Consider the following 14,281-nt stretch of genomic DNA (forward strand, 5'->3'; position numbering starts at 1 on the left):
CACAATTCAGCCAAATTCTTTGCCACTTTATAGCAAGGACAGTCTTTCCTCTAGTTTCTAATATGTTCTTTCTTATTTCCACCTGAGATCTCATCAGAATAGTCTTTACTGTCCTTATTTCTACCAGCCACTTATTCATGACAATTTAAGTACTATGTCTATGAAGAATGAGAATTTTTCTTACCTCTCTTCTCTTTCAAACTCTCACCAGAATGTTTTAAATGCTCCATTTACAATATGGGCTACATTTTCTAGCTTATATATTTTTCATTTCAAAACTGTTCTAACCTCTACCCATTACCCAGTTTCAAAGCTGCTTCCATAGTTTTAGGCACTTTTTATAATGCCAAATGTGGGTGAAGGGGAGAAAGGAAGCAAAACACACTGCCATGTGTGTACCTACGCAACTGTCTTGCATGCTCTGCTCATGTACCCCAAAACCTAAAATGCAATAAAAAATTAAAAAAAAAAAAACAAAAAAAAACCAACCCACTTCTCTGGTATCAATTTCTATCTTAGTACCGTAGTGCTTCTATAACAAATATCAGATACTTGGTAATTTATAAAAAACATACATTTATTTTTTTCACAGTTCTCGAGGCTAGGAAGTACAAGATCACAACTGAAAGATTTGGGTGTCTGGTGAGGGCCGCTGTCTGCTCCCAAGACGATGCCTTGTTTCTGCATCTTCTGAATGGGAGAAAACCTGTGTCCTTATTTAGCAGAAGGGATGAAAGGAGTGATAAAAGGAGCAAACCGTCTCTGTTGCAAGCTGTTGTATGATGGCATTAACCCATTCTTGAGGGCTGCCCTCATAACCTAAACAGCTCTAAAAGGTCCTGTTACATTGGTAATTGAGTCTCCAACATGTGAATTTGGGGAGGACGTATTCAGGTCATAGTGATATAGGAGTTAGGAATAAATTATTTAGACAGATAGTAAGGGTAAGGAAGTCCTTAGTAAGGTTTTCCTTTTAACGAAAAGCAGCCCCAAATCATTTTCTTTTCTAACAAAGAGCAGCCTGTAAAATCAAGCTGAGGACATAAAAAGGCAAGCTAGAAGCTTGCACAGGTGAATACTGGCAGTTGTGCCAATAGGAAAGGAGCTACCTGGGGACTAGGTAGTCCCCCTTTCTTGTCAGCCACGTGCACAGTAAGGAGCAGGTAATAGAGCACTGGCCCTGTAGAGACTCCATTTGCATAATAAAAGATTAGGGTGGGGTGACTAGCTTCCCAGCACATTATGTAAATATCACACCTGGTCCAACCAACCTTTGGGCACTGTGTAAATCAGACACCACCACCTCAAGCCTGTTTATAAAACCCTGTGCACTCTGATGTGCTTTGGAAGTCTCATTCCAGGGCCCCCTCTCTCATAAGAGAGAGAGAGAGAGAGAGAGAGAGAGAGAGAGAGAGAGAGAGAGAGCTGTTCTCCTTTTTCTTTATTTTGCTTATTAGGCCTCCGCTCCTAAACCTGCTTCTTGTGTCTGCATACTCAATTCCTTGGTGCAAGATGATGAACCTCGGGTATTTACCCCAAACAATGATGCTGCTTGAATAAGACTATTAAAAATAATAATAATAAAAAACTTCAAAAGATAAAAAGCAGATCTGATGTGATATATCTTTAGAAACCATTTCCAATATACTTAATAGAAGTCATATTGTCATTTTTCATTGGGAATTTAGATGCTATTAAGATGTTTCTTATACTTAAGAATGTCAAAACAGTTCCTTATTTATTGGAAAAATAAGAACTTATAGATAATGTACACCCTTTCAATTAAAGCATGTGATTATATTTCAGACTCAGATTTACAGCTGTATGGACTTGGAAGGTAATTTTTGAAATCATACCTTGCAGAAGCAAAATCAAATATATTACACATTTATCTAGCAGAAAACCTATGTTAACATAATGGTTATAAATCCACAAATTAATGTTATATAGCATTGTAAAAAACAGATATTTATGAAATTGTGCATTTTCTTCAGGATGCATTAGGAACCAAAGCAGTTGCCTTTTGGGAATTGAATAATTGAGAATTGCTCAAAGGACCTCAACTATGCAAGTATTTATAAAATATGTGCAATAAAACCTCAAATGTTTTTGAAGGATTTATTTTATTTTACTTATATTTTAGAGGACTTTTTTTTTAACCTAAATTCTTCCAAAACAGAATAGAAATAAACCTTCACACTCCATTAGAAAACATTCCTGGTATGATAATTTTGTCTCAGTCTCTCAGATTGTGGTTTTATAATCTATTATTCAATGATAATGTATTACTAAATGTTCAGCTAGCTGCTATGCCACAGAAAATTTATATTAATAGTAAGTGCATTTTAATCTACTTAATAAAAATATTCTATGGCTTTAATTGAAATGCATATTTGAAAATCTAGAATACATTTCTTTTTTTAAGTGATAATTATAATAGGGTACAATGATCTTCCTTATATGTATCCAATTTTGTTTTCAAATAAAACCATCAGACAGTAAGTATACAAGTTAGTTTTTAAGAAAGATGAGAAAATAATGGATTGTCAGTCTATCTTCCTTAATTTCAGTGAAGCATTTCTCATTTGTAGGATTCACTCAGGACGACCATATTTTTTGCATTTGGCAAAGACTGCCATGAATAACTTCTTAGACACGTAACACATATCATGCAGGTATTTGCTTGTGGTTTTCAGAAATCTGGATATTTGGTAAGCCTCATAATTTCATAATATCAAAGAACTTTTCTTTTTTTCATAAATTCAAGAAAGGGTCAAGAGTCTCTCTCATAGGCTTCTTACATGTTTCTGGATGCTCAGGAGAAGATTGTGAAGCTGAAGGCATTCTTTCCATTCAGTTTCCTGCTAGTTTCTCATCTCAGAAATGCTTTCTGTAAGAATATGTCCAATCCTATCTTTAAGTGATGAATATCTAAGGTAAGCTTTTCAGATTCCAGTCTTTTACATTTCTATTTGTTTTCTAATTATTTCTCTCTGTAATTTAATGGTGATAGAAGATTCCATTTATGGAAGCTGGATTTTTTTTTTTTGTAAAATAAGTGTGTTTAATATGAGTGGAAAATAAAAACGGAATCAAATATACAAATGCTGAAAAGAGCAACTTAGAGAATAACCAAATAAAGATATTTGCGATCTTTTTTTTTTCTTTTACTGTCTAAGATGGATGTAGTTATAAGAATGTTAAGAACGACAGCAGCCCCCACTCCCCATCCCTCTTTCCTCTCTGTTTCCCCCTTGTTCTCCTCCCAGCAGCCTCTTCACCTCTTGCAGTTAGTCCTTGTATTTACTTGTATAAGGAAAAGGGTTCCAATGCCAAATCTTAATTTGTTTTTCAAGTTTAGGCATTATTTGTTAACTTCCCAAATGAAGGGAAATAATGTACTCTTTTATCCTCCTGGCCCCACACAAGTAGACTGACTTCCTGCATTTCCATCCTTGTACCATAGTTATGGCTTTCATTATTATGACTATGGAAATCCTCTTCCCAGAACCATAGGGTGAAGTATGATGACTTCTTTTTTTTTTTTTTTGAGATGGAGTCTCGCTCTGTTGTCCAGATTGGAGTGCAGTGGCGTGATCTTGGCTGACTGCAACCTCTGCCTCACGGGTTCAAGTGATTCTCCTTCCTCAGCCTCCCAAGTAGCTGGGACTACAGGCTTGCACCCAGCTAATTTTTGCATTTTTACTAGAGACGGGGTTTTACCATGTTGGCCAGGCTGGTCTCGATCCCTTGACCTCATAATCTGCCCGCCTTGGTCTCCCAAAGTGCTGGTTATACAGGCATGAGCCACAACGCCTGGCTGATGACTTCTTTCTTGTACAATTTTAAATTTTTTCTTGATTTTATGTCTGTTTTGTTTATTCTTATGTTTACATTTCTACAGATTTGTTTCTTATTAAACTTTCATTCAGCATTTCTTTTCTAACCTCAGCTTTTCTGTGACATTTTCAGACAAAGAGGTAATTCTATTGGTTTCTTCTTGAAGAAACCTGTTGGAGCACCTGACCTCCTGGTAACCGATTCTGGTTGCCCCTTCTGGTGCACAGTTCCATCCCAGCACCTTCCTTCGCCACCTTTTTTGTGATTTCCTTTATTTTTTCTCTTCTGTTGGACCCCTTGTTTCCTGGACACCGTGTTTTTCTCTTCTCTGGTTTACTCCCTTTCAGGGGGAACACATCTACTCCTAGCTCCCTAGTTAAGGTCACATGGGAGGTATAGCTTTCAAGCCATATAATGTCTGAAATGTCTTTAATATGTCCTGGCACTTGATTGATAGCTGGATAGAAAATTCTCAGGAAGAAATAACATTCCTTAAGAGTTGTGAAGACTTTGCTTCATTGTATTGTCATTTGTAGTGTGGCTATGAAAGTCCTAAGATCTTCTGAAACTTACACCTTTGCCTGGGACCTGCTGTGGTGGAGGCTCTTTTATCCATACACACCCTATTTCCCATCTCTTTGTCTTTTTTGTTCTTCTTCCTGGGAAATTTAACCACGGTTGCATTTCTACCTTTCTCTCTCTCTTTTTTTAATAGCCCCAACCCTCCTACCTTTCTCTTTTCATTTCCATTATCAAGTTAAAAAAATTGTTTGCGTATATTCCTTTAAAAAATTATCCAACTCTTGTTTTGTGGATCTTTTTTTGAAAATTAATTAAAAAATTTTTTTTTATTGCATTTTAGGTTTTGGGGTACATGTGAAGAACAGGCAAGATTGTTGCATAGGTACACATATGGCAGTGTGATTTACTGCCTTCCTCCCCATCACTTATATCTGGCATTTCTCCCTATGCTATCTCTCCCTAACTCCCCACCCCCTGCCCCCGTCCCTCCCATTTCCCTCCGACAGGCCCCAGTGTGTGATGCTCCCCTCCCTGTGTTCTTGTGTTCTCATTGTTCAACACCCGCCTATGAGTGAGAACATGTGGTGTTTGATTTTCTGTTCTTGTGTCAGTTTGCTGAGAATGATGGTTTCCAATTCATCCATGTCCCTACAAAGGACACGAACTCATCGTTTGGAAGCTGGATATTTAACTAATGTATTGTAGAAGTAACTTCTTCACAACATTTAATGTAATCAAACATACTTGGTATAAATTTTAAATTATTTGAAGAAATCCAGAAATATTGAATTGGATTTTAGAATGGATTTTCCTATTTTTTCCAAAAAACTAGAATAATAAACAAACAAAAAAACACCCCCAAAACAAAAAAAGATAATGAAAGAACCACCTTTGGGATTTGGATAGGGACTGTATTGAACCTGTAGATAGTTTTTGGTAGTACTGTCACCTTAACAATATTAAATCTTCCAATCTGTGAACATGAGATGTGTCCATATATTTATGGTTCTCTTGGACACAGATGAAGGGAGATTTCACACCCAACACTATAACAGCTAGTGTTTGTCTACAATACGTTTCAGCTAGAATGACAACTATTTGCATGCAGTAGGTTAACTCCAGGAGGAACTGGAGAGTGGAATTGTGGTTTTTCCAGCCCCTACATTTGCAAGTCTCTCCAATGTATTGGCCTATGCATGTAGGTTTACTTTCCTGAAGCCAACTGAACTGCCTAGATCCTTTGTCTAGCTCTGCCAACCACAGGCATACATATGCCCTCTCTAAAGACAGACAACAGGTGCAAAAAAGTGTTTTCTGAACAGACAGTATGGAATCATGGATAATTAGCTGCTGAAGAATTTGCTTTCTGCATAAACCAAATTAGAATTAGCCAAAGTAATAACATACTTTCTGCTTTATGGATGTAACATAAAGAGTGACCCATTGCAATCTATCTGTCAGTGATAGTAAGGGTTAATACTTTCAGGAGGCCAGGCGTGGTGGCTCTAGCCTGTAATCCCAGCACTTTGGGAGGCCAAGGCGGGTGGATCACGAGGCCAAGAGATGGAGACCATCCCGGTCAACATGGTGAAACCCTGTCTCTACTAAAAATACAAAAAATTAGCTGGGCATGGTGGCGCGTGCCTGTAGTCCCAGCTATTTGGGAGGCTGAGGCAGGAGAATTGCCTGAACCCAGGAGGTGGAGGTTGCGATGAGCCGAGATCACGCCATTGCACTCCAGCCTGGGTAACAAGAGCGAAACACCATCTCAAAAAAAAAAAAAAATAATAATACTTCTAGGAAATGGAGGATGCCTGGAGCAAGAACTAATTTATAGCTCACTTCACACTCATGAGCTACTTGAAGATGTTCTCCAGCTCCTGTAGGAATCACCTTGTCTGGGTCCTACAAAAGGCAATATCCTTTTCTTCATGTCCATTTTATTCTCTCCTTTGCTTCATTGTTTTCAGTGTGTTTGTCATGTCAGAGAGTCTATAGGTTCTGTCTGCACATCAACACTATTGTTCAAGGTTGGTATATTCTAGAAATTTGGTGGGCATCCATATAGAAAGTTAGTTATTCAGTTCTATTAGAAATGTCAGAAACTTGAATGCATAGGAATTAAACCAGTTGAATGCTGACAAAATTTCTCCATTAGAATGCCAGACAAGTTACCTAAACCATTAGGCACAGACAAGTAACAGAATTTGTAAGGAGCAGTCTGACGGAACGTTAAAATCCAGGTACATTTCATGAGTACTGTCTTCAGTTCTGCCTACTTGACTAAGCTCCTTCATCTTTCTGTTTAAATCTATACCATCAGACTGTGTTCTATGTGTTTGCCATCCTTATGCATTTGGATGTGAGGGTGGTGGAGCCATCCATAAATCGTACAGCAGCTTTAAGGTCCTAGAAAAGCACTTCATAAGAGGTGAGGTTCCAGGATACCAGCGATTTCGTGTATGGAGAGAAAAACCTCATGCATCGTTTTAATGTCACTGTCATTTTCCATATAACTTTAGGGGTTTTCAGGTCGTATGTGACCTAATTCAGGTTAGGCATCTTGGGTTATGGAAAGACTCAGTGAAATTTGTTTGCCACTCTAGCAACGCCTACCAAAAGAAATGGGAAGTTTGTATACACTAGGGCAGATTCAGGGAGACTGTACCTTTTTTTTTTTTTTTTTTTTTTTGGAGACGGAGTTTCGCTCTTGTAACCCAGGCTGGAGTGCAATGGCGCGATCTCGGCTCACCGCAACCCCCTCCTGGGTTCAGGCAATTCTCCTGCCTCAGCCTCCTGAGTAGCTGGGATTACAGGTACGCGCCACCATGCCCAGCTAATTTTTTGTATTTTTAGTAGAGACGGGGTTTCACCATGTTGACTAGGATGGTCTCGATCTCTTGACCTCGTGATCCACCTGACTCGGCCTCCCAAAGTGCTGGGATTACAGGCTTGAGCCACCGCGCCCGGCCGAGACTGTACCTTATGCCACGTTAAAGCCCTGTTAAAACACCATACCACCTCATCCTAAAAGAATGACACCTGAAGAATCATATCTAAACCCGGTTGATAAGGGTCCGAAGGACTAGAAGACATTATTGCAGGCAGAGTTCTTTTTTTTTGAGACAGAGTTTCGCTCTTGTAACCCAGGCTAGAGTGCAATGGCGCTATCTCGGTTCACCGCAACCTCCGCCTCCTGGGTTCAGGCAATTCTCCTGCCTCCGCCTCCCGAGTAGCTGGGATTACAGGCACGCGTCACCATGCCCAGCTAATTTTTTGTATTTTTAGTAGAGACGGGGTTTCACCATGTTGACCAGGATGGTCTCGATCTCTTGGTCTCGTGATCCACCCACCTCGGCCTCCCAAAGTTCTGGGATTACAGGCGTGAGCCACCACTCCCAGCCCTGCAGGCAGAGTTCTAAAGATGTTCCTCCAAAATTTCTGTTCCCTAGTTATTCAAACACTAAACAAGGTATTCCTGTGAGGGAAATTTGCAAATGTAATTACGGTTGATAATCAGGAGACATTAAGATAGGGAGATTATCTTGAATAAATACTATAATTCTAAGGCAATCACTAAAAGAAAAATTTAAAAACTACATAGCTGTCATGTCAATAAAGTAGGAAAATAAAATCATAATGATCAATCCAAAAGAAGGCAAGAAATGAGAGAAAAGGACATGGCAAATGAAAAGTTAATGATAAGATAATATATTACAATCCACTGTATCAATTATTTCTTCATATAAAATTCACTAAATGGCTCACTTAATATATAGTGATTATCGATAGAATAGGAAACATGTAAACTCAATCTCATGCTTATTCTTTAAAATTGGCAAAATATTATAAAACCTAGGACATGTTCATTTTGTAAATATTCCATGGGGGGTTGGGAAGAATGTTTGTTCTCTATAGTTGATCTAGAATTGTACAAATGTTTATTAGATCACGTTTATTTGAGTCATCCAATTCTCATATATTTTTGTTAAATTTTGCCTGCTTGATCTATCAATAATATAAGAGGTGTGTTTCAATCTCCAACCCTGATGAAACTTTTGCCAGTTTTCCCCTATATTCCTATCAATTTTTGTTGAAATATTTTAAAGATATTTAGTTCCATAAATACATGTTAGAATGTTACAAATTGAGAACATTATCGTTTTGACATTGCGCGTCTCCATTCTTCCCATCATAGTCATATTTTCTAAAAATATGCTTCTAGGTTATTAGATACATATGTTCTCATTATTTGATTTGGTAATTTTCCTCATATATAAACAAACTCTGGAAAGATATTTGCTATTACCGTGACATCACTTAATAGAATCTTCTGTTTGCCTCATTATGTATTTACTTCTATGAAATGCCTTTCTGATATGTATATTTATATTAAATTTTCTTTGCAAATATTGAAGACAAATTTAAAACTCCTGTCTTCGCATTTGAATAATATTTCACATTTTTCAGTTAACAGTTTAATAATAATAACCCATTGATTTCATGTATTCAGTATGGCTATGAATGTTGATTTGATTCATGTTCCTCCGTAGGCAATCCGTTATTTTCCTTTGGAAGATTCTAGAATTTTCTCTTTGCTGCCATTTTAAATTTCAGTGGGGTGTGTGTGTGTGTGTGTGTGTGTGTGTGTGTTTTCCTCTTCAATGCCCAGTTTGTAATCTCTGGGTTCTTTCAGTCTATGATCATTGTCTTACTTTTTAAATGTGCAGAAACTTTTTCCACTATTTCTTTAAATATTAACTCTTATTTTGATTTTTCACTTTTTTGGGAAATGCTATTCTCTAGATACTGACAGTTCTATTTCTAATTTCCATATAAGTTAATTTTATTTTTGCATTCCTACTTTTTTCCTTGTTTTTTTCTGTGAGAGTTTGCCAATCTGATATTCAAAATTTCTGCTTCATTAAGCAATTGTATCCATTCTACTATTCATTTCATGTCTTGTGACTATTTTTGGTCTCTTGGTTCTTTTTTTTAAAAGATTGTTACTGTTTTTCTGTTGATAACTTCTCTTAGATTTGCATTCAAGTGATTTCAAAGCATATTTATAAACATGTTTTCAGCATTTTTACTAAAAACTTACAGTTAATGTGGGAATGTGACTCTATTTGTGTATTTAATGTGATGTGTCCTAGGATTTGCAAAGGAAAGTGTGCCTATGGACCCCAATAAATCAAACTGGTTCTGCTTCTACTAGAGGCAGAATTTTAAAATTTCTGAGTAAAGAAGTAAAAGCTAGGAACTGCAGGATTACACAGAATGTAGCAGTAATAGCTTGGGACATTAGAGAAGATTTGTTGAAAATCTGTTTAAGCAGGGATTGTACGGGCTGTTCTGCATTCAATAGCTGTCCTATGATGGTGTCTCCAATCATGAAATGTTAAAAGTCACAGAGTTTGCAACCATGAAATGTTAAAAGTCACAGCGTTTGCAACAGTTTCTGCAAACATTCATTTTGCCTGGTTCTAGCTAAACTGCATGGTATATAAACGTAATGGGAAGAAATTTGATTGCTGTCAGTAACCACAATATTTTTATATTTGTTTATTTCCTCACTGTAACTAGAATTTAAAAAACGATGGTCTAACAACATGGTGAAACCACGTCTCTACTAAAAATACAAAAATTAGCTGGGCGTGGTGGCGCTCGCCTGTAATCCCAGCTACTCAGGAGGCTGAGGCAGGAGAATCGTTTGAACTGGGAGGCAGAGGTTGCAGTGAGCCCAGATCACGCCATTGCACTCCGGCCTGGGTGACAGAGCGAGACTCCGTCTCAAACAACAACAACAACAACAACAAAATACAACAAAAAACCAAAGGGATGGTCTAAGTAAGATATAAACAAAAGCCTCACCTGAGAATTAACAATTGGGAAGCCTTTCTTCTTTAACAATAAACCGACTGGCTGAGAGGCTCTTCTTGAGTGCTCAGCTGCCCGCCTGCAGCACGTTATCTGCTTACAATCACCTTCGTCTTGGTCCTTCTCCCGTGTGCTTTTCCTCTCCTCAGCCTCCTCACGTGCGCTCAGCCCAGCGCGAGCGGCGCCTCTGCAGGTCTCAACGTCTTAACTGCTGTTCATCGTCAGGGCTCCAAGACAGCGAGCCATGTTCCTTCTTCTGGTGCTTCTTACTGGACTTGGTGGGATGCACGCAGGACTCAGTAAGTCCAGGAATCCAGGCTTCCGAGGGAGACCTTGTGCACTCTTCTCATGGTCCAGTTCCAGCCCAGACTTGACCCTGACTCCACCCTCTCCCACCTTCTCCCGGCCCCTTGCTTCAAGGTCTATGGCCAAAAAGGCAAAGAGGCAGCCTCCGACAGAAAATCATTTTACTTCTCTGGGATGGCTTCCTTATTCATAAAATGAACAAAAATGAAAAATGTGATTTTTTTCCACATACAAAATTCTGCTACATTAGGAATAATTGCATCACAGTAAAAAAGCTATTTATCAAGGGTTTACTGATTTGGCAACTGCTGTTCTCCACCTGCCCCATTGAAATGTGCAGATCATCCTTGTTTTCAATATTCTACATTCTTCCCTGAAAAAGATCTCACTTTCTTGATGCATCTGTGTTTTCTCATTTCCACACCTTTTTACAACACTGAATTTTGTACTTAGCATTAACTTAGGCTGTGCCAGTGCCAAACTGTGTGTGTGTGTGTGTGTGTGTGTGTGTGTTGAGAGAGGGATGTGCAGGGGAGAATGAATAATAATTTGAAATCTTGACAAGGGGTGAGAAATTTGCAGGTACGAATAATTAGAAAGACAGTGGAAAGGGCGAGATGTGTAGATTACTTTAAAAGTAACTGCTAATGTAGAGAAACAAATGTAGAATTAGAGTTAGAAATGAATAACAAGATCCGAGGTATCAAAATAACATCATTTATATTTATTTTTAGATGCTCATAAAATCTTCCTGCAGACCACAGTTCCAGAGAAGGTTTCATCATCGGATGCAAAAACAGATCCAGAACATAATGTAATTTTAATAATATTTTACATATGACATGTTAAGTTACCTTTAATGTCAAGACCGAAGGCACTGAATGTAGGCAGGATTGCAGTGCTTGGAGGCAGAGCTGACAGCTGAGAACACCAAGAAGGAGCATTTTGATGTGTACAAATGTGTGAGACTGAGTGTGTGTTTTGTTGATGATGAAGGATTTTAGGGGTAAGATCCCTTGGGGCCAAAACGCTAGGTATAGAATCCTCCAAGTTTGAAATTTAAGGAGGTAGCGGAAAACTTGGCTCCCCCAGGACCAGGATTAATTAGGGTGGGGAAAGTGAGGTGAGTCATGTACCTAAAGGATCAGATCCTTCCTGTCTTGAAAATTTTGATATTTTTTTCATCACTGTGTGTTTTTGCATTTTGATTTTTTAAAATGTTGCATTAAGATATTATTTATCTTGATAACTAAGTTTTCTGGTATCTTAGTTCTATCCATACTGATCCCCTAGTGATTTGTCTTAGCTTTTACTAAATCAGTGAGGAACTGAATGGTGATCTTTGGGCAGGCTTATCTGTTAATGAGCACATTAATTTCACAGTCCGAGTTTGGATGGTAGTGAATGTTCCTTCTCTAATAATACACAGGAGAATACTTCTCACATGTCTTCTTCCAGTATAGGATGATCCATTGTTATTAATAATTATGGGCCTCCAAATTTATTTATTTTTTTACATTTAGTGGTTTCAGAGACCTTTCCTCTCTGTTTCACATAAGGATATACAATTTATATTGTTTCCCCTTCCCCATGTACCCTTTCTTTGCCTTGTCTTCCTCTAGTAGCTGAGTTTTGTTTACCAACATGCTTACCATGCAGCTTTGAACACCCCTCCACGCTGACTCCCAAGTGAATAACTAGCTATGCTGTGGTGTATGAGCCCTATGACAGGTCCCTTTTCCGATTGGAAAGAAATCTTTGTTTAATTTCCTTTTTGCTGAGATTAACAATACCAATTCTCCCTTTCCATTGTTATCACCAACAGTCTTTGAATTCCTCACTTGTCCAATTTCTAGGATTTTTAAAAAGGCATTTATAATGTGGAAATTCAGTGTGATTATTTCCCTATAATGATTTAAAAAGTTGTAATATATTTTAGCAACAGAAAATTATAATTATTGTGGGATGTGATTTTATTTGAATATGTTTGCTATCATATGGGATAGGACCTGCAAAAGTAAAAGTGCCCAAGGATGTACAGTTATAAGATTTAGTAAATAAAAGTATAGAACACCCAGTTAAATGCTTGTGTACATAGATAAAAGAGAAATATTTCATAAGGCTTATGTATACTAAAATTATTTGTTGTTCAGCTGAAATAAATTATAAGCATCAAAATTACATACCTCCTTCTTAAATTAGTTTCCTGAATTTGCTTGTAAAATTACTTGCAGTTATAGTCTTTTTCATTTAGATCATAACATAATTTCTACAGTGGTCACACCCAATATATTTGATTCTTTTTTTCTAGTGAACATTTCCAGTAGTTTCCCAGTTTTTGCTTTTTACATTTTGAGTTAATTTTTGTGAAGGATTTAATCTGTGTCTAGATTCATTTTTTTGTGTGCGTGGTAATACTGTTGTTCTAGAACAATTTTTTGAAAAGACTATCTTTTAAAAATATTGCTTTGTCTCTGCTTCTTTTTCAAAGATCCATTGACCATATTTATGTGGATCTCTTTCTGGGATCTCTACTTCCTTGAAATATTTGATTATAATTTCGCAAACACCACACTTTTTTTAGGATTGTAAATATGTAATAAGTCTTTCTTTCTTTCTTTCTTTTTCTTTTTTTCTTTTTTTTTTTTTTTGAGACAGAGTCTCTCTCTGTTGCCCAGGCTGGAGTGCAGTGGTATGACCTTGGCTCACTGCAACCTCTGCCTCCCAGGTTCATGTGATTCTCCTGCTTCAGCCTCCCGAGTAGCTGGGATTACAGGTGCCTGCCACCATGCTCAGCTAATTTTTGTGTTTTTAGTAGAGATGGGGTTTCACCATGTTGACCAGGCTGGTCTCGAACTCCTGACCTCAGGTGATCCACTCACCGTGGCCTCCCAAAGTGATGGGATTACAGGTGGGTCACCGTGCCCAGCCTCATAGTAAGTCTTGAAGTTGGGTAGTGTCAAGTTTCCAACTTTGTTTTTCACCTTGAATATTATATTGGATATTTTGGATCTTCTGGCTCTCCATATAAAGTTGAGAATCATTTTGTTGATATCTATAAAACAGCTGATATTTTCACTGGGATTCTGTTGATCTATAGATGAAGTTGGAAAAAACTGGCATCTTGACAATATTGATTCTTCCTGTCTATAAACATGGAATATCCCTCTGTTTATTTAATTCTTTTTGAGTTTTTGCATTAGTTTTCATCATAAATACATATTTTGTTATATTTATACCTAAGCCTTTCGTTTTTCAGGATAGAAATATAAATGATATTGTGTGTTTAATGTATTTGTTTATTGTTGATATAAAGGAAAGAGAATGAGTTTTTAATATTAACTTTTATTCTGCAATCTTGCCATAATTGTTTATTTGTTACAGGGTTTCTTTTTGGTAACTCCTTCAGATTTTCTTTTTTTTTCCCCTTAGTTTTTATTTATTTATTTTTTTGAGACAGGGTCTCCCTTTGTTGCCCAGGATGGAGTGCAGTGGTGTGATCTTGGCTCACTGCAACCCTCTGCCTTCTGGTTTCTTTTTCTTTTCTTTTCTTCCTTTTTTAAAAAATATATATATTTTATTGCACTTTAGGTTCTGGGGTACATGTGCAGAACACACAGGATTGTTGGATAGGTACATACATGGCAGTGTGGTTTGCTGCCTCCTACCCCGTCACCTATATCTGGCATTTCTCCCCATGTTATCCCTCCCCAGCTCCCTACCCTCCGCTGTA

The 14,281-nt window shown here is 37.6% G+C and overlaps 1 protein-coding gene and 1 long non-coding RNA gene across 5 annotated transcripts in view; one reads left to right on the forward strand and one right to left on the reverse strand.

Moving 5' to 3' along the window:
• LOC128929435 (uncharacterized) overlaps positions 1-10,408 on the reverse strand; it is a 36,745-nt gene extending 26,337 nt beyond the window's left edge. Inside the window, exon 1 of the long non-coding RNA XR_008475953.2 lies at positions 10,237-10,408. This is a non-coding gene — a long non-coding RNA (uncharacterized LOC128929435). The remainder of the gene's footprint in view (positions 1-10,236) is intronic.
• A 47-nt stretch (positions 10,409-10,455) lies between these two features.
• LOC100398050 (disintegrin and metalloproteinase domain-containing protein 5) overlaps positions 10,456-14,281 on the forward strand; it is a 128,564-nt gene continuing 124,738 nt past the window's right edge. For all 4 annotated transcript variants that reach the window (XM_078347533.1, XM_078347532.1, XM_035270343.3 and 1 more), the window contains exons 1-2: positions 10,456-10,541; positions 11,283-11,362. Coding sequence is in view for 2 of the 4 variants with exons in the window: in XM_035270343.3 (XP_035126234.3) it covers positions 10,487-10,541; positions 11,283-11,362 (135 nt within the window). In the remaining 2 variants the exon portion in view is untranslated. The remainder of the gene's footprint in view (positions 10,542-11,282; positions 11,363-14,281) is intronic.

This window comes from Callithrix jacchus, chromosome 13 (assembly GCF_049354715.1).
Source record: "Callithrix jacchus isolate 240 chromosome 13, calJac240_pri, whole genome shotgun sequence".
NCBI classification, from domain to species: Eukaryota; Metazoa; Chordata; class Mammalia; order Primates; family Cebidae; genus Callithrix; species Callithrix jacchus.